This window comes from Heteronotia binoei, chromosome 5, assembly GCF_032191835.1.
Source record: "Heteronotia binoei isolate CCM8104 ecotype False Entrance Well chromosome 5, APGP_CSIRO_Hbin_v1, whole genome shotgun sequence".
NCBI lineage: Eukaryota > Metazoa > Chordata > Lepidosauria > Squamata > Gekkonidae > Heteronotia > Heteronotia binoei.
Window position 1 is genome coordinate 20735690 of NC_083227.1, and position 19579 is coordinate 20755268.

At 47.6% G+C, this 19579-nt stretch overlaps 1 protein-coding gene across 1 annotated transcript in view; it reads left to right on the plus strand.

Annotated features, from left to right (window-relative positions):
* The first annotated feature begins 6381 nt into the window (after positions 1-6381).
* Positions 6382-19579, plus strand: part of LOC132571818 (uncharacterized) — a 51954-nt gene continuing 38756 nt past the window's right edge. The window contains exons 1-3 of the mRNA XM_060238611.1: positions 6382-6601; positions 8400-8600; positions 17706-17832. Of these exons, the coding sequence (XP_060094594.1) occupies positions 6452-6601; positions 8400-8600; positions 17706-17832 (478 nt within the window). The 5' untranslated portion in view covers positions 6382-6451. The remainder of the gene's footprint in view (positions 6602-8399; positions 8601-17705; positions 17833-19579) is intronic.

A 19579-nucleotide genomic window follows, 5' to 3' on the forward strand; every position in this document is an offset into this window, starting at 1 on the left:
CTTCCCCAGGGGACCAGGAGGGGGAGGAGCCTCAGCCAATAGAAGGAAGAGAGGTTTGGCTCTAGCTCTGCTGTGCAATTGAAAGAGCCTGGCAAAGCAAGTTCTTCCTCCGCAAGGGAGGAGCCTCACCCAATGGAGAAAATAGAGGCTTTGCTCTGTAGCTCCTGTGTGATTGAGCAAGCCTTGCAAAGCAAGCTGTGAAGCAGAAGGGAGCAAGAAAGAGGGAGAAGGAAGCAGACGACAGCCAGTTGCTTGGGTCCTGATAGGAGTCCTCCGGGGTCCTGATTTGGTCCCCAGGGTGCATGTTTGACACCCCTACTGTAGATCCTTGTGTTGAGGTAACAGCTGTTGTCATAGCATCATTTTTTAAAAACCTGCACAACCAATCAAAGCTCTAGTGGCCAGTAGCTCCACCTGGACCCACCCACTTTAAAAAAAAATGGTGCATGCCAAGAATGTCAAAGGGCATCATCATATCAGGGACCTCTGTTCTAGCCTGTGACTTTCCAAGCTGGGAATGCTCTCCAGGGAAAGAAAACAATTAAACCGTGTTTAAAGCTAGTGTATAATGAATACTGATTGAAGTAAAATCCCAATGATTTTAATCGCACTTAGAATATTAATACTTATTCAACCAAGGACATAGCACTGGAAATATTTGATAACAGCAGAGGTACGGTTTTAGGTTTTTGAGGCGAATCCGAAAGGGAAACGATACATTAGGTGCTTCTCGTCTGTAGTCCTCTTTTCATCTCCCATTATTAGTGTATAAGACATCTGTGCTTTTTATTTATTTTCTTCTTTGTCATCTCTCTGTGTTTTGTTTAAGAGGCAAGTTAAGGCTATTGTAAAACTTGGGTGGGTGGATTCAATAAAAAAGTTTTTGAAAATGATTTAGTAATTATTTTTTTTACAAAGTGCCTTCTAAAACAAATGATAAAAAATGTGGGTTTTTTCCAAAAAAGGAGCAGCAAGGTAAAAAAAATTACATACCTTTAAAAATGAAGTCCTCAGTAGATGTTCCCTTGTACTGTGGATTTAGAAGAGCATTGCTCTGTCTAGGATTGTACTGTAGTATCTATCAGGACTGTCACTGTAATCCCAAGTGTGCTCCCTCAGTATTACGTTGGTTTTTTAAAAATTGGTATACTGCTGAACTCTGATTAAAGGAGCTTTTGACTTTTGAGAGCTCATACTTCCCCCAGTCCTCTTGGCCTTAGGGTTGCCAATCCCCAGGTGGGGGCGGGGGATCGCCCGGTTTGGAGGCCCTCCCCCCACTTCAGGGTCATCGGAAAGTGAGGAGGGGAGGGAAATGTCTGCTGGCCACTCCATTATTCCCTATGGAGACTGATTCCCATAGGGTATAATGGAAAATTGATCTGTGGGTATCCAGGCTGGGGGGGGGGGGGCTGAGATAGAGGAACCAAATTTTCAGCATAGCACCCAGAGCCTCTCCCCAAAATACCCTCCAAGTACCAAAAGGATTGGACTAGGGGATCCAATTCTATGAGCCCCAAAAGAAGGCGCTCCTATCCTTCATTATTTCCAATGGAAGGAAGGTATTTAAAAGAAGAATTGCAGATTTATACCCTGCCGTTCTCCCTGAATCAGAGACTCAGAGCGGCTTACAATCTCCTATATCTTCTCCCCTCATAACAGACACCCTGTGAGGTGGGTGGGGCTGAGAGGGCTCTCACAGCAGCTGCCCTTTCAAGGACAACCTCTGCCAGAGCTATGGCTAACCCAAGGCCATTCCAGCAAGTGCAAGTGGGGGAGTGGGGAATCAAACCCGGTTAACCACTACACCAAACTGGCTCTCAAAAGCTGTGCAGTCCCTTTCAATGTGATGGCTAGAACTCCCTTTGGAGTTCAGTTGTGCTTGTCACACCCTTGCTCCTGGCTCCACCCCCAAAGTCCCCAGATATTGAATTGGACTTGGCAACCCTAGTTGGCCTACAGAACTAGAATTCAGGTGTTCAGTTCTCTCACCCTCGTAAAGCTGAGAAAAGTGTAGGAAAAAAACCCTCAAAATGATGAAAGGACTGGAAAACCTCCTCAGTGATAAAGCATTGGGATCTCTTTGATAGAAAAACAACTCACTGGCCATGGTGGCGTGAAAGAACACGATAAAAAGTTTGTAAAAGTAAGTATATTTGGAGAAAGGTACACCATTTTTTCTTCTTGTCACAAAAGATTAGAACTCATGTTCATCAAATTAGGCTGATGTCCAGAGGAAAGAAAGTTCTTCACACAGCACATAGTTATCTGTTAGCCATGATGAAATCTCCATGTTCAGAGGCAGTACCTCTGAATCATCAATTGCTTGGCGGGGGTGGGGTGGTGTCACAATATGGGAAGATTTTGACTTCTACTTGCGGTGGGGCTTCCCAAAGGTATCTATCTAGGATTGCCAAATCCAATTCAAGAAATATCTGCGGACTTAAGGGGTGGAGCCAGGAGACATTGGGGGTGGAGCCAGGTTGTCCAAGTATAATTGAACTCCAAAGGGAATTCTGGCCATCACATATAATGGAACTGAACTCCTTTAAAATGCCTTCCCTCCACTGGAAATAATGGGTGCCTTTTTGGGGGGCTCATAGAATTGGACCCTCTGGTCCAATCTTTTTGAAACTTGGAGGGTATTTGGGAGAGAGGCACGGGATGCTATTCTGAAAATCTGGTGCCTCTACTTCAAAAAACAGCCCCCCCCCCCAAGCCCCAGATACCCACAGATCAATTCTCCATTATACCCTGTGGAAATCGATCTCCATGGGGTATAACGGAGTGCCCAGCAGACATTTCCCTCCCCCCTCCCCGCTTTCTGATTACCCTGAAGCAGGGTGGGGGCTCCAAACCGGGGATCCCCTGCCCCCACCTGGGGGCGGCACAATAAAGGGAGATTTTGACTTCTAAGCTTTATTTGAGGTGGGTCTTCCCAAAGGTAATATCTGGCTGGTATTTTGGGAAACAGGGTGGTCCTTTGGTCTGATCCAGGTAAGCTCTTGCCAGAATCCCAACCAATGTCCCCTCTAAGCTGCAGAGTCTTGTTAGCAAAAATTCTGCTTTGTGGGCTACTTTCATTAAAGTTGTGAGCTTCTGCATGAATTGTGCTCTGAAGTCATCCTTCCTGAGCTAAGACAAAAATGCGTGAGCCAGAGGCTAAAATTCTGTGAGCTAGCTCACGCTAACTCAGCTTAGAGGGAACGCTGTTTCCACCCCCCCCATCAGAAGGAAGGGCTGGGAAACTGGAGATTTGGGGATGGAGCCTAGGGAGGACAGGATCAGATTTCAGGGTCGTGCTAGATTAGAAATAACTCCGGAGAGGTTTTTTCTATTGGCAGGGCAACCTATTTGCGTACTGAAACAAGGTTCCCAGAGGTCTTATCCAAGCCAAACGCGAGCAGGGAGAACTCATTCCTATAGCTGAGCTTCTCAGCGGGGGAAAACAAAGATGGCGCCAAAAGCAACCAGGAAGTCGCCATCTCCAGACAAAGGAATCCCCCTCTTTGTCCTCTTCGGCGCTTCTATAGCCGTAGCGTGGGGCCGCTCCAGCTCCTCTCTTAGCCATGATAGCCTCCCTTCCCTCGTACCACTCTGGCCTTTGCATTCTCTATGGTTCTTGAGACATGGCATGCTCTATGGAGGAAGTAGCCTGCGACGTCTTGAGCCCCCTCGCAGCTTTTTGGTGCCAGTCCTCTCTATCCGTGCGACGCTCTGACCATGGGCATCTCTATGGCGAATCCTCCTCCCCGCTCGGATTTTTTTGGCTTTGCATGTTTAGAGAGCCGCCGGCTAGGTGAAAACGTCAAGACGAGCCATGCAAGGAACGGGCGTGCTTTGCTGCCCCCCGAAGAGTTTGAATTGCAAGGGGGAGAAGGAGCTGGAGGAGCCTGATGCTTGGAGCTGGTGAGGGTTTGGATGGTATGTTTGATACCCCCCCCCCCGCCCCTTGCTTTGGCTCCCGGAGCAGGTCACAGCCATTTGGAAGGGATGCAGGTATTCAAGGAAGTATAATTTTTTAAGGCTGGGCATGCTCGAAACGGTGTCCAAGCTGCCGTCTTTTCTAACTCAGATTTCAGTGGTGCGAGGTGCTGGAGCCAGGTGGTGCTGGAGTGAGTTTAAAGGAAGTGAGGAAGGAATGATAGTGGTGTGGGTGGGTATGCGGGGGTCTGGGTTCAGTGATGGAACCAGGGGTCACTTTGTAGAAAAATAGGGATTGTTATGCAGGGATTGTTATGCAGCTGCACCTACTATTCAGTGGACAAGGAAGGTAGGTGGGGAGGAGGAGGGGGAACCCTCAGAAAGGTTCAGGAGCTGTGCTCCTGTGAGTTCCCGCTGAATTCAAGGCCTTGCTTTCCAGGCAGAAGGCACTGTGTGTGACATCTTTGCTTAAAAAGGTGCTTTCTCTGACAGATTCCCATTTAGCACTTCTAGTGCGGAATTGGTATCTGTCTGCGCAATGACACGGGAGTCCAGTGGCCCCTTGACAATAAGCATAGATTATTCCAGCCCAAGATTTCTGCAGTCAGCACGCAATTTCATTGGATGCACCTCAGTCTGGAGAGCTGCAGCTGGTCAAAGTAGAAGGTTCTCAGTTAGATGGACCAGCGGGTTGTCTTGGTGCTGGGCGCCTGATTTATACGAAGAAGGTCCCAGATTTGGTCCTGATCATCCCCAAGTGAAAACTGGCAAGTGGCGATAAAGAGCTTGCTCTCCCTGGGGCCTGGGAGAATTACTGTCAGCCCCTGCTATATAGGTTCTGTGGCAATCTTTGTCATCCTCTCCTTATGCGTAATTGAAATAGATTTCAAATATATTTGAAGCTGATGTTGCAAAGAAATCACAAGCCGTTAAGAGTGCTGTCATCTTAGAATAATAGTAAAGGTAAAGGTAATCCCCTTTGTAAGCGCCAGTCATTTCCGACTCTGGGGTGACGTTGCTTTCACAACGTTTTCATAGCAGACTTTCTTATGGAGTGGTTTGCCGTTGCCTTCCCCAGTCATCTACACTTTCCTCCCAGCAAGCTGGATACTCATTTTACCAACCTCAGAAGGATGGAAGGATGAGTCAACCTTGAGCCAGCTACCTGAAACCAGCTTCCGCTGGGATCAAACTCAGGTCATGAGCAGAGCTTGGAGTGCAGTATTGCAGCTTTACCACTCTGCGCCATGGGGCTCTTTTTAGAACAGTAATACTGCAATCCTAAACACAGTCATATCCCTCTATGTCTATAGTACTCAATGGGCTAAGAAGGAGATGAGGCAGTGCTGCCCTGGGGATTTCTAGGAAGCACCCAGCAGTTCCTGGCATTTTTTATAGAGCTGTCTTCCTTTCCCAGTGTCTAATGTACATGGTTTGGGTCATGCTTTTCAGCATCTCTGTAAATATTGTTGGTGTGGATACAGCCCATCTGTGTATGGTAAGCACATGGAGTTTCCTCTCAGTCTTTTACTCCCTTTTGTTTGCCAGAAAGATTTCTGGGATAGCAAGATTTCAGCAAAGGAATAGCCATTTGGGTTGGTGGGCTGGAATGAGGAGGGGTGGCCCTGTGTAAGAGGAAGCAGGAGTGATTTCACCCATGTCCTTCCCTGCTCCAGCACCCCACCACACACATCCATGCCTCTTTTCCTCCATGTGGGTCCTGTGTCCCTGGGAATAATCTTTCAGGGAATCAGAAGGTTTGGCAGGAACTGAATAGAACACAGGACACACTGTGTTCCATACATGGAATAGTTAGGTCCACACCATAGTCTCCCTATTAAAGATGGGAGCCCGGTTAGAAAGAAGCCCATCTGTTGAGTTTATCACAAAGCTGAGATTTATTTGTTTGTTTAATTTGATTTATATCCCGCTCTCCTCGCCAAAGCAGGCTCAGGGCGACTCACAACAATAAAATCACAATAAACAATAACATTTCACAACATTAATACATAATTTAAATTCGACAGTTAAAAACAATCTGGTGCTAATATCATTTGGTGTTGTTTCACTTCCAATGGCTTCAGTATTTCTTTAATTTCTCCTACAATAACGGTGACTCAGAATCAGTTAAAGGCCAACTGGAAGAGTGTGGTCTTACAGGCCTAGTGGAACTGGGTGAGGTCCCGCAAGGCCCTGACCTCCTCCAGCAGCTGGTTCTACCCGTAGGGGGGCTGCTACTGAGAAGGCTCTCTCTCTGGTGGACTTTAGTCTTGCCTCAGTTCAAATGGGACATTGGATCTCATAGTTGCTTTGCTACGTGACCTACTGGGTAGTGTTTTGTTCAGAAGGGAAACAAAGAAATTAAGCATTTAATGAGGGCATAGTATCTGATAAAGACAGGCTGATAACAGAGGGGATTGTAATGGGATGAAGCTTGCTTTCATTTTTGGAATTTGTCTTGCCATCCCTCAGAGAGAAGTCCCTCTCGCTGTCCAGAAGAGTGGAAACTGCTTGTGAACGAACTGTAGACATGGCAGCCAGGGCAGAAGCAGGAAACAGGAGGAGTGAGCAATTCTGGGGAAGAATTCGGCAGACCCTGGAAGAGGCTGCGGTCACCTCAGATGCACAGAGCCGGTCGTTCCAGCAGATTGGCTGCCCGGAAGCCAAAGGGCAACAAGAGGTTGGCAACTGCTTCTGCCTATTTAGATATGTCACATTCTTATCCTTCAGTTCCTAAAAGGAGCTCAGGGGACCTTCGCTCCGCCCTATCTTTTTAACTTCACAGCTACCCTGTAACATAGGTTAAGCCAATCATCTTAAACCCATGGACTGGGACCCTCACATGGGTTGTTGAACCAGTCCTGCTGGGTCATGTAGTTGTAAAGTTCCTGTATTAATTCTGTCCCATGTTTATCTGTTATTTGTAAAATTTATGTCTTGCCTTTCTGACTTCACAAAGACTACCAAGAGCAAATTACAAAGGCCACCAAGAGTCCGTTTGGTGTAGTGATTAAGTGTGAAGACTCTTATCTGGGAGAACCGGGGTTTGATTCCCCACTCCTCCACTTGTAGCTGGTGGAATGTCCTTGGGTCAGCCATAGCTCTTGCAAGAGTTGTCCTTGAAAGGGCAGCTTCTGGGAGAGCTCTCACCTCACAGGGTGTCTGTTGTGGGGGAAGAAGATAAAGAAGATTGTAAGCTGCTCTGAGACTGATTCAGAGAGAAGGGTGGGGTATAAATCTACGGCTGTCTTCTTCCTCTAATAGTTTAATACACATGGCTTGTGACTTTACTTGCTACAATATTTGCCTAATCAACCATTTATTGTACACTCTGCCAGCGTTTTACATGCTAAGGTCCATGCCTGCTCCAGGGGGCAGGAGAAAAGCAGGGGGCGGGGTGAGGAGGGAGGGATCCTTGAAAGAGATGCCCTGTATAGGGATAAATCTACATGGCCGTGCACCATTCCGTGGCAGTCTCACTCTCCACAGGAAACTTTTTTTTTTTAAGAAGAGCGCCACACAATGAGGACTGCTAAATGGCCAGGGCAGGATGGGAGGTAGCTCTGATGCAGAGAGAGAAGGCAGGGGATGTCAGCCTCCAGGTGGGACCTGGGAATCTCCCAGAATTACACCTCATTACCAGATTACAGAGATCAGTTACGCTGGAGGAAACAGATGCTTTGGAGGATGAACTCTGTTGCATTGTACTTCACTGAGGTCCCTGTCCTCCCCAGGCTCCATCTTCAAATCTCCAAGAATTCCCCAGTTTGGATCTCACAGCCCTACCACCCCATCCTCCATTGCTGGCGACGGAGTATCTGGCAACCCTATTCCAATTCTTGACCTTCTTGGACTTCCCTGACCTATATGCCAGGACTTCATACTGGTGGGGCCATATGTCTGTGCCCATCTTCCTGTCACATGATTCCTTTGTCACCCAATGGTTTTCAACTTCCTGTCATATACCTGCCACTCAGTGAGTCCCCTGCTGCTCCCTAGTGATTAAACAAGAAGATTTATACCCTGCCCTTCTCTCTGAATCAGAGTCTCAGAGTGGCTTACAATCTCCTTTCTCTTCTTCCTCACAACAGACACCCTGTGAGGTAGGTGGGGCTGAGAGAGCTCTCACAGAAGCTGCCCTTTCAAGGCCAACTCCTGCAAGAGCTATGGCTGACCCAAGGCCATTCCAGCAGCTGTCAGTGGAGGAGTGGGAAATCAAAACCAGTTCTTTCAGATAAGAGTCTGCACATTTAACCACTACACCAAACTGGTTCACTACACCAAACTGGTAAAGCCGGGTCTTGGGTCTGTTGAGGACCCAAAGATTGAGGGAGAGAGAAAGTGAGTAGCACAAGGCTACCCAGTGAACTACAAGGTCTGAGGTTCAAGCAGGCATCTTTAGCTAAAGGCAGTAGGTGAGAGAGCTTTTGAACCAGGGTCATAGTCTGACATGCTGATCTTTTGTGTGTGTGTTTCAGTGGCTGCCTGCAGAGAAGCACGTGAAGAAGCAGATCCTGGAGCTGGTGATCCTGGAGAAGTTCCTGGCCATCCTTCCTCAGGAAATGCAGTGCTGGCTCAGGAAATGTGACCCTGAGACCTACGACCAGGCAGTGGCCCTGGCAGAAGTCTTCCTGTCAAGGCACCAACAAAAGGAGGAGGCAGTGGAGCAAAGGGAGCAGGTGAGAATGCTCTGCCCTTACAGATCTGAGAGGTGATGGATGAGCATGAAAATCACCTCTTCTGTTGAGAAATTTTCAACATGGGGGATGGCCCATGTTTTGTAGCAGGAACTCCTTTGCATATTAGGCTACACCCTCCTGATGTAGCTAATCCTCCAAGAACTTACAGTAGGCCTTGTGAGAAGAGCCCTATAGCCTAATATGCAAAGGAGTTCTTGCTACAAAACAAGCCCTGGGGATGACCAAGGCTTAGATGTTGGTCTAAACGAGGGGAGGCCAAACTGCGGCTCAGGAGCCACATGTGACTTTCACACATTTGGCTCTTTCACACATAGTGTGGCTCTCAAAGCCCCCACTGCCCCGTCGGCCAGCTTGGAGAAGGCATTTCTCTCTTTTAACCTCTTCTTCGAGCCAAGCTGGCCTGCGGCTTGGACAATGCATTTAAAGTTAAAATTGTTTTCTTTTCACCGCTCTCTCTCCATCTATTTGCCTGCCTTCCTTCCCCTCAGCTCTCAAACATCTGATGTTTATTCTCTGTGGCTCTTACATTAAGCAAATTTGGCCACCCCTGGTCTAAAAATGTATCTGAGGTTGCACCACTGCTTGAAGTTAAGCATAAGAACATAAGAGAAGCCATGTTGGATCAGGCCAATGGCCCATCCAGTCCAACACTCTGTGTCACACAGTGACCTATATATATATATACACACACACACATACACACTATGGCTAATAGCCACTGATAGGCTTCTGCTCCATATTTTTATCCAATCCCCTCTTGAAGCTGGCTATGCTTGTAGCTGCCACCACCTCCTGTGGCAGTGAATTCCACATGTTCATCACCCTTTGGGTGAAGAAGTACTTCCTTTTATCTGTTTTAACCCGACTGCTCAGCAATTTCATTGAATGCCCACGAGTTCTTGTATTGCGAGAAAGGGAGAAAAGGACTTCTTTCTCTATTTTCTCCATCCCATGCATTATCTTGTAAACCTCTATCATGTCACCCCGCAGTGGACGTTTCTCCAAGCTAAAGAGTCCCAAGCGTTTCAACCTTTCTTCATAGGGAAAGTGTTCCAAACCTTTAATCATTCTAGTTGCCCTTTTCTGGACTTTTTCCAATGCTATAATATCCTTTTTGAGGTGCGGTGACCAGAATTGCACACAGTATTCCAAATGAGACCGCACCATCGATTTATACAGGGGCATTATGATACTGGCTGATTTGTTTTCAGTTCCCTTCCTAATAATTCCCAGCATGGTGTTGGGCTTTTTTATTGCAATCGCACACAGTCTTGACATTTTCAGTGAGTTATCTACCACGACCCCAAGATCTCTCTCTTGGTCAGTCTCTGCCAGTTCGCAACCCATCAACTTGTATTTGTAGCTGGGATTCTTGGTCCCAATGTGCATTACTTTGCACTTGGCCACACTGAACCTCATCTGCCACATTGACGCTCACTCACTCAGCCTCCACAGATCCCTTTGGAGTGCCTCACAATCCTCTCTAGTTCTCACCACCCTGAACAATTTAGTGTCATCTGCAAACTTGGCCACTTAACTGCTTGCTCCCAACTCCAGATCATTAATGAACAAGTTAAAGAACATGGGACCCAGTACTGAGCATTGCGAAGGCTGCCCATTTATACTCACTCTCTGCTTCCTATTAATTAGCCAGTTTTGATCCACAAGAGGACCTGACTTTGATGAGGAACTTTATCAAAAGCTTTCTGGAAGTCAAGGTAAACAATATCTATTGGTTCCCCTTTGTCCACATGCTTGTTCACCCCCTCAAAGAACTGTAACAGGTTAGTGAGGCAAGATCTTCCCTTACAGAACCCATGCTGAGTCTTCCTCAATAACTCGTGTTCATCAATGTGCCTACTCATTCTGTCCTTGATAATGGTTTCTACCAACTTTCCTGGTATTGAAGTCAGACTGACTGGCCTGTAATTTCTCGGATCTCCTTTTTAAAGATGGGGGTGACATTTGCTACCTTCCAGTCCTCAGGAACGGAGGCAGATTTCAATGAAAGATTACATATTTTTGTCAGGAGATCCACAAGTTCAACTTTGAGTTCTTTCAGAACTCTTGGATGTATGCCATCTGAACCTGGTGACTTATTAGTTTTTAATTCGTCAATCAGTTGTAGGACATCCTCTCTTGTCACCTCAATCTGGCTCAGGTCTTTCAACACCCCATCCAAAATTAGTGGTTCTGGAGCGGGCAAACACTTTTTGTCTTCCACAGTGAAAATGGAGGCAAAAAATGGATTCAGCTTCTCAGCCATTTCCCTATCCTCCTTCAGTAATCCTTTGACCCTTTGGTCATCCAAGGGCCCCACTGCCTCCTTGGCTGGTTTCCTGCTTCTAATATATTTGAAGAAATTTTTATTGTTGGTCTTTATGTTTTTTGCAATATGCTCCTCATAGTCCCTTTTTGCCTGCCTGATCACAGTCTTGCATTTGATTTGCCACAGCCTGTGTTCCCTTGTATTAATCTCACTTGGACTAGCTTTCCACCGCTTAAAGGAGTCCTTCTTACCTTTTACAGCTTCCATTACTTTGTTTGTTAACGATGCAGGCCTTCTCTTATACCTGTTTGAGCCTTTCCTAACTTGTGGTATATATTTTATCTGAGCTTCTAGGATTGTAGTTTTAAATAGCCTCCAAGCTTCCCCAAGGTTTTGACTGTATTTATCTTTCCTTTCAGTTTCTCTTCACATGCCTCCTCATCTCAGAGAATTTACCTCTTTTAAAGTTAAACGTGGTTGTGCTGGTCTTTTGGGGCAACTCCCTATTTATACAAATGGTGAAATCAATAACGTTATGGTCACTGCTCCCAAGCGGTGCGATCACTTTTACATCTCTCACCAAGTCTTAGGCGTTACTTAGGACCAAATCCAGAATCGCCCCACCCCTGGTAGCTTCTGTGACTATCTGCTCCATAGCACAGTCATTGAGAGCATCAAGAAACTCAATGTCTTTCTCTCGACCTGAACACATATTGACCCAATCAATCTGCGGGTAGTTAAAATCACCTATTACGACACAGTTTTTACGTTTAGCTGCTATCTTTAATCCTTCCATCATATTATAATCGTCCTCTATCTTTTGATTTGGTGGGCCATAAGAAACTCCCATAGTTAAATTTCCTTTTAGGCCCTCTATTTCAACCCAAAGCATTTCTAGAAGGGAATCTAATTCTCTGACCTCAGTCTTACTGGACCGTATATCCTCTCTGACATACAGAGCCACCCCACCTCTAGCCCTTCCCTCCCTATCCTTCCGATATAATTTATATCCAGGAATCACCATGTCCCACTGATTCTCCTCATTCCACCAAGTTTCTGAAATTCCCACAATGTCTATGTTTCCCCCCAACACTAAACTTTCCAACTCACCAATTTTCAACTCAATTCCAACTCAAGCAGACAGGAACTCGGTCTAAACAGGAAGCCTTTGACAACCTCACACTTAAAAATTTAGTAAAATTATGTGTGGGTTTTTTTAAAGCATTGGCTGTCTGCTGACATGTAGGCCAGATTTTCTTCCTTGTCCATCCCTTCAAGTAAGCATGATTGGCCATTGGAAATGTTCATCAAGTGGTGGTTGCCAAATATCCCCACCTATTAAATTATTTTAATCACTTTGTTTTAAAATTCCTCTCAGCTCAGGGTGGCCTATGTGGTACTCTCCTCCCCCATTTTGTCTTCCAGTAGTGGTTGTGAGGTAAACTTGGCCGAGAGGCAGGGACTGCCCTCAGGGTCACCCAGTTAGGTTTGTACCCAGGGCTTTCTAGCCATTACTTCCCCACACTGAGTTTTATTGTTTTAAAAGAAGAGTTGAATCTGTGTTTGTACTGCTCTGCCAATCTGAAAGGGTCTTTTGAGAAGTAGGTTTCTTCTTCTATATGTCCCTTTGTCAACCTTGTGCTGGGAAGACTGGCTAAGATTAGTGTTTAGGTATATACAGGGCATTTTGTTGTGGAAAAAGCCCAGCAGGAATTCATTTTCATATTAGGCCACATCCCCTGATGCCAAGCCAGCCAGAACTGTGTTCCTGCTCAAAAAAAGCCCTGGGTATATACTATCCCACTTATAGTCTTCTGCTGGTCAGGTTGTGCTCTTGAGTCTGTCCCTGTGAAATAGAAGAAGAATTGCATATTTATACCTCACCCTTCTCTTTGAATCAGAGACTCAGAGCAGCTTACAATCTCCTATACCTTCTCCTACACCAAACTGGCTCTCATATGACACAACTATTAGCCTCTGTTCTTTTGTGCGTATTTGGTGCGGTGGTTTAGTACACAGACTCTTATCTGGGAGTGATTCCCCACTCCTCCACTTGCAACTGCTGAAATGGCCTTGGGTCAGCCATAGGTTTCACAGGAGTTGTCCTTGAAAGGGGAGCTGCTTTGAGAGCTCGCTCAGCCCCACCCACCTCACAGGGTGTCTGTTGTGGGGGAAGGAGATAGTAACCCGCTCTGAGACTCTGATTCAGAGAGAAGGGGGGTATAAATCTGGGGTGGTCGTCTTGCTTGTGTGTACTGAAGTCATGTCAACCCCTGGTGACTCCTACTGGAGCCTGGACGTTTTTCAGAGAGGTGGCTTGATAGGCCTGCCTCTGCATCCCAGCCCTGGTATTCCTTTGGAGGTCTCCCTTCCAAAGGTCGGTCCTGCTTAGTTTCTGAGATCTGACGAGATCAGGCTTGCCTGTGTTATCCAGGTCAGAGTGAGAAGCCTCTGTTCTGACCAAGATTTCTAAGATGTAAGCTTCTGAGAGTCAAGGCTCCCTTTTGTCAGATACATCAGTTTTGACTCTCAAGTTCAGGGCTGTGATTCAGTGATAAAGCATCTGCTTGCTGTGCAGAAGGGCTGAGGTTCAACCATCATCTCTAGCGAAAGGACCAGGCAGTAGGTGATAGAACAGACCCCTAGGGACTTGAGACCCTGGAGAGCGCCTATCAGTCTGAGTAGACAATACTGACCTTGGTGGGCCAAGGGGCTGATTCATGTGAAATATCAGGTAAGGTAAGGTAAGGTAAGGTAAAATTTTATTTATATCCCGCCCTCCCCCGCCGAAGCAGGCTCAGGGCGGCTAACAACATCTAAAAGCAAACAATCAATAATACAACATCAAGTTAACATTAAAACATTAAGACATTAAAACCATCAATACTTAAGTAACAATTCTAAATCTCGCAATAAGTCTGGCGGTATCATAATAGCAGGTCCCTGAACCAGGCCATTTTGGCATGTTGTGCATTTATAATTCAGCCATTCATCAGCGCCAACCTGAAGAGGGTAGTCTTGCAGGCCCTGTGGAACTGATCAAGGCTCCGCAGGGCCCGCACCTCCTCTGGGAGTTGATTCCAAAGGTATGGGGCCGCGGTAGAAAAGGCCCATGTGCGGGTATTCCGAAGTTTGACTTCTTTTGGCCCAGGGATAGTCAGTCTGTTTTTCCCCACTGACCTCAGTGCTCTCTGGGGCTCGTACGGGGAGAGACGGTCCCTCAGGTAGGTCGGTCCTTGGCCATATAGGGCTTTAAAGGTAATGACCAGCACTTTGTACTGGACCCGGTATGTAATCGGCAGCCAGTGCAGTTCGCGTAGCCCCGGCTGTATGTGCTCCCATCTTGGGAGGCCAAGCAACAGCCTGGCCGCCGCATTCTGCACTAGCGGCAGCCCCATGTAGAGGGCGTTACAGTAGTCCAATCTTGAGGTGACCGTCGCATGGATCACCATTGCTAGGTCCCGACGCTCTAGGAAAGGGGCCAACTGCCTCGCCCGCCTCAGATGGAAGAATGCAGACTTGGCAGTGGCTGCTATCTGGGCCTCCATTGATAGTGAAGGCTCCAGAAGAACACCCAAGCTCTTTACCCGTTGCGCCGCCTTCAGCGGGGCACCGTCAAAGGCCGGGAGAGATATTTCCTTCCCCAGAGCGCCACGACTCACACAGAGAACCTCTGTCTTTGCTGGATTCAACTTCAGCCCACTCCGTCTAAGCCACGTTGCAACAGCCTGTAAAGCCCGGTCCAGGTTCTCCGGGGTGGAGGCGGGCCGGCCGTCCATTAGCAGATAGAGCTGGGTGTCATCAGCATATTGATGGCAACCCAGTCCAAACCTCCGGGCAATCTGGGCGAGGGGGCGCATATAGATGTTAAATAGCATCGGGGAGAGAACTGCTCCCTGAGGCACCCCACAGTCTAATGTGCGCCTCTGGGATCGTTCACCCCCGATCGCCACCCTTTGTCCCCGGTCCTTGAGGAAGGAGGAAAGCCATTGAAAGGCCAACCCCCTAACCCCTATGTCGGTGAGGCGGTGGAGCAGCAGCCGATGGTCGACCGTATCGAATGCAGCCGACAGATCTAATAACATCAGCACTGCCACACCGCCTCGATCCAGTTGCCGCTGGAGGTCATCTGCCAAGGCGACCAGGACCGTCTCCACCCTGTTGCCCGGCCGAAAACCAGACTGGCACGGGTCTAGGACAGAAGCGTCATCTAGAAACCTCTGTATCTGCAGCGCCACTGCCCTCTCAATAATTTTACCTAAAAATGGTAAATTAGACACCGGTCGATAATTTGCCAATTCGGCCGGGTCTGCTGTAGATTTTTTCAGGAGGGGGCGGACCAAGGCCTCTTTCAGAGGTGTTGGAAAACGCCCCTCTAAGAGGGATCTATTTATGATGTCCCGTAAAGGACATCTAAGCTCCCTGTGGCAAGATTTAATCAGCCAAGAGGGGCAAGGGTCCAGGTCACATGTAGTTGGGCGAGCAGCAGAGAGGATCCCATCGACTTCCTCCAGGCTGAGTGGGTCGAAGTGGTCCAGCACTAAATCCGAAGACAGGCGCGGAGCCTCGGTTTCACTTACTGTATCTAATGTGATAGGCAGGTCTTGGCGGAGCGATGAGATTTTATCTGCAAAGTATTTCGCAAATGCCTCACAGCCTATCTCCAATTCTCTAACATTTGGTTTGCCTTGTGGCAATGTTATAAGATCCCCAATTACCCTAAACAATTGTGCTGGGCGCGAAATTGCAGATGCAATCTTGGCTGCAAAGTATTCTTTCTTTGCAGCCTTGACTGCCATCTCATAAGACCTCATAAACGTTCTATAGGATGTTCTCGTTGCTTCGTCCCGAGTATGCCTCCACCGCCTCTCCAGTCGTCTGAGCCCTTGTTTCAGCTGGCGTAACTCCAAGGTATACCATGGAGCCAGCCTCACACGAGGGCGCAGAGGGCGCCGAGGTGCAATTTCGTCGATAGCCCTGGATAGCTGGCCTTGCCAGACTTCCACCAGGTCATCAAGGGAATTGCCAGTGGGCCATGGATCCCTCAGGGCTGTTTGGAACCGTTCAGGGTCCATCAAGCCCCGGGGGCGAGCCAAAATAGGCTCTCCGCCCATACAGGGTTGGGGTGATGTCTCCATACGGGCCTTAAGGGCTAGGTGATCCGACCATGGAACCGCTTCAGTTGCGATATCGCTCACCAAAATCCCAGACGCAAAGATCAGGTCTAGTGTGTGTCCGGCCTGATGCGTGGGAGTTGTGACAAATTGAGAGAGCCCCAGTGTCGCCATGGAAGACACTAGGTCCATCGCCTGAGTGGAGGCTGTGTCATCGGCATGGACATTGAAGTCACCCAGGACTATAAGCCCTGGGTACTCCAACGCCCAGCCCGCCACTGCCTCCAATAGTGATGGTAAGGCGCTGGACGGTGCGTTAGGCGGACGGTACACCAGCCAGATCGCCAACCCCTCTCCAACATCCCACGTCAGGCCGGCACATTCAATGCCGTCGATCTTTTGGGCCGGGAGAGCCCGAAAGGAGTAACCCTCCCGTATGAACAACGCCACCCCTCCCCCCCGCCCGTTACTCCGTGACTGGTGAAAGACCGAGTAACCTGGGGGGGTCATCTGGGAGAGAGCTACCGTCTCTCCGTCCCGCACCCAGGTCTTGGTCACGCAAGCCAGGTCCACGCCCTGTTGGAGCAAAAACTCCTTAAGGGTCGAGGTCTTGTTGTTAATGGACCTGGCGTTGCATAACACCAGTGACGGAGACGGGCATTTCCTCTTGGCCCTACTACCTACCACCGTTGGGATGGGAAGTAGACTGGAAGGCGGCCGAGCCCCATTTTGTCTCTGTCTCCTTCCCTTATAGATCTGTCTATTCCCACCGTCATATCTTCCCCTCCCCAGGAGCACTGGAATCCCCTGGGCCAACATCAGGGCCTTTTCTGTAACAGGAAGAAGAAGATAATGGATTTATATCCCACCTTATACTCTGAATTCTCAGAGTTTCAGAGCGGTCATAATCTCCTCTACCTCCCCCACCACAACAGACACCCTGTGAGGTGGGTGGGGCTGAGAGAGCTCTTGCAACAGCTGCCCTTTCAGGGACAACTCCTGTGAAAGCTATGGCTGATCCAAGACCATTCCAGCAAGTGCAAGTGGAGGAGTCGGGAATCAAACCTGGTTCTCCCAGATAAGAGTCCGCACACTTAACCACTACAGCAAACTGGAACTCTTTTGCATATTAGGCTACATCCTTCTGATGTAGCCAATCCTCCTGAAGCTTACAGTAAGCCCTGCTCTAAAAGCCTGTAAGCTCTTGGAGGATTGTGGACAACCATTAGGCCTCTGATGAACTGAAATCTGACAAGTGTTCCCTCTAAGCTGCATTAGTGTGAGCTAGCTCACAGTTTTTTAGTCTCTGGCTCACACATTTTTGTCTTAGCTCAGGAAAAATGGCGCCAGAGCAAACTAATTTATGCAGTAGCTCACAACTATAATGTTAGTAGCTCGCGAAGTAGAACTTTTGCTCACAAGATCCCACAGCTTGAAGGGAGTATTGACTCTGGTTCACGAAAGTTTATGATGGAATAAAGGTTGTTAATCTTTAAGCTGTTGTTGGATTCATAGCATGGTTACCAATCTGAAATTATTTTAAAATTGATTGTTTTTATTGGCCGTGGTGTCTGTCATTTGGTGAGCTATCTTGATTGTTTTTTTCACCATAAATGCAGTCTGCATATCTGATAAATAAAATTTAACAATCCGGTGTAGTTTTTTTTAAAAACCATCTTGTGATTATTTTCTCCTGAACAGGGGCCAGTGACTTTTGAAGAGGTAGCAGTCTATTTCTCTGGGGAAGAATGGGGTCTGTTGGATCCAGGCCAGAGAGCTCTCTACAGAGATGTTATGGTAGAGAATTATGGGAATGTGGCCTCTCTAGGTAAGGGTCTTTTTCACCTGCATGGTCTAGCTGTGGGAGGGGTCTCTTTCACGGGCATTCCTCTCCTTGGAATTCACCCCTTCCCCCGTTATATTAGAGCAAGGGTGGGGAACCTCTGTCCCGAGGGCTGTATACAGCCCTCAAGGTCACTTGGTGTGGCCCTCAGGAATTGCTGGGCTGAACTGAGCCATATGGCAGCCTTCCTGGAGCCTGACTGGCCAGTGAGGATCATGGGATCCAGCCGCACTGTGCAGCAGCCTCCCCAGGGCCAGGCAGGGATCACAGGGCCCAGATGTACTGTGCAGCAGCCTCTCAGGGGCCTGGCTGGATGCCCAGAACTGCTGCAGGGCCTGGAAAAGTTACTGTTACAGTTCAGGTAAGTTTCCCCCTCATTCCTTTATTTCTCTTTCTTCCCCCCCTCCAATTTCTTTGTTTCCCTTTATTCCCCTTTCTTTATTTCCCCTTCCATTTCTTCCCCCATTTCTTTATTTCCCTTTATTTCCCTTTCTTCTCCCCTTTGTTTACCTTTATTATCCTTCCCTCCCTCCATTTCCCTTTCTTTCACCCATTTCTTTATTTCCCTTTCTACCCCCTTTCTCCCTCCCTTCCTTTCTCTCTCTCTCTCTGTGGAGCCTGAGTGGTGGGCATTGTGAAGGACTGCTGCTGGGGTTTGTGGGTGCCTTTAAAGGTCTTCTGGGAGCAGCTGCAGTTTCCGCATGAAGGGAGGGGTGGCAGGGATGGGGGGTGGGAGCCAGCTACCACCAGTTCAGTTTGCACTTGATTATCCCAGATGGTGTGGCCTAATATGCTAATGAGTGTGTGACATAATATGCTAATATTAGGGGATGTGGTCTAACATGCTACTGAGTTCCTGATGGCTTTTAAAAAAAAAAAAAAGCCCTGGACCTATGCATTTGCCTAGGGCGACAGGCCGTGTGCGCGCGCGCAAGATTAGGCTCTCCGCACATGACTTCAAATAGAAAACAATTATTTGTATTAATTTTGCTGGCCTGAATCATTCCCTCTTGGCAGAGCACTGTTTTTTAAGTTGATAATTTTTTATGGCCCACGAATGATGTTATAAATATCCATATGGCCCTTGGCAGAAAAAGGGTTCCGCACCCCTGTACTAGAATGATGTTGACAATGAAACAAGTTACTTGTGCTGCATGTCCTTTTCAAGTAACAAGTGTTGGGTCAGACACCAATGCAAATTTATCCACTGCTTAGTTTCTAAGTCACTTTCTGTAGTGCACTTTTAATGCACGGTGCTGCTGGATTTTACTGTGTGAAATGGGAAAATCCACTTGCAAACGATTTCTAAAGTGGATTGAAAGTGCATTATTCCTTTGTCTAATCTAATTAAGCTTTAACTAACCTTTTTTGAAAACTTAGCTTTTAAAACATTGCTCCACAGCTAAGAACTGAATATTGAATTAGTTCCAAAAACTTTTGAAAGCCCAACCAAGAACTAAATGCTCCCTCTCCCCCCCCCCAGTTCTCTAATAATCAGTCTCTCGAAATGTCATGTAACTTTGTTTCAGCTTGGTCCAGGCGGGCAGCCGTGTTGGCCTGAAGCAGTAGAACAAAGTAGGAGTCCAGTAGCACCTTTTAAGACCAACAAAGTTTTATTCCAAATGTAAACTTTCTTGTGTATGCACTTCATCAGACAATGGAATGGGGTACCGTGAGCAGAGTTACATATAGCTGGTGGGCAGTGATTAAGCATGCAGAATGGTACCAAGTC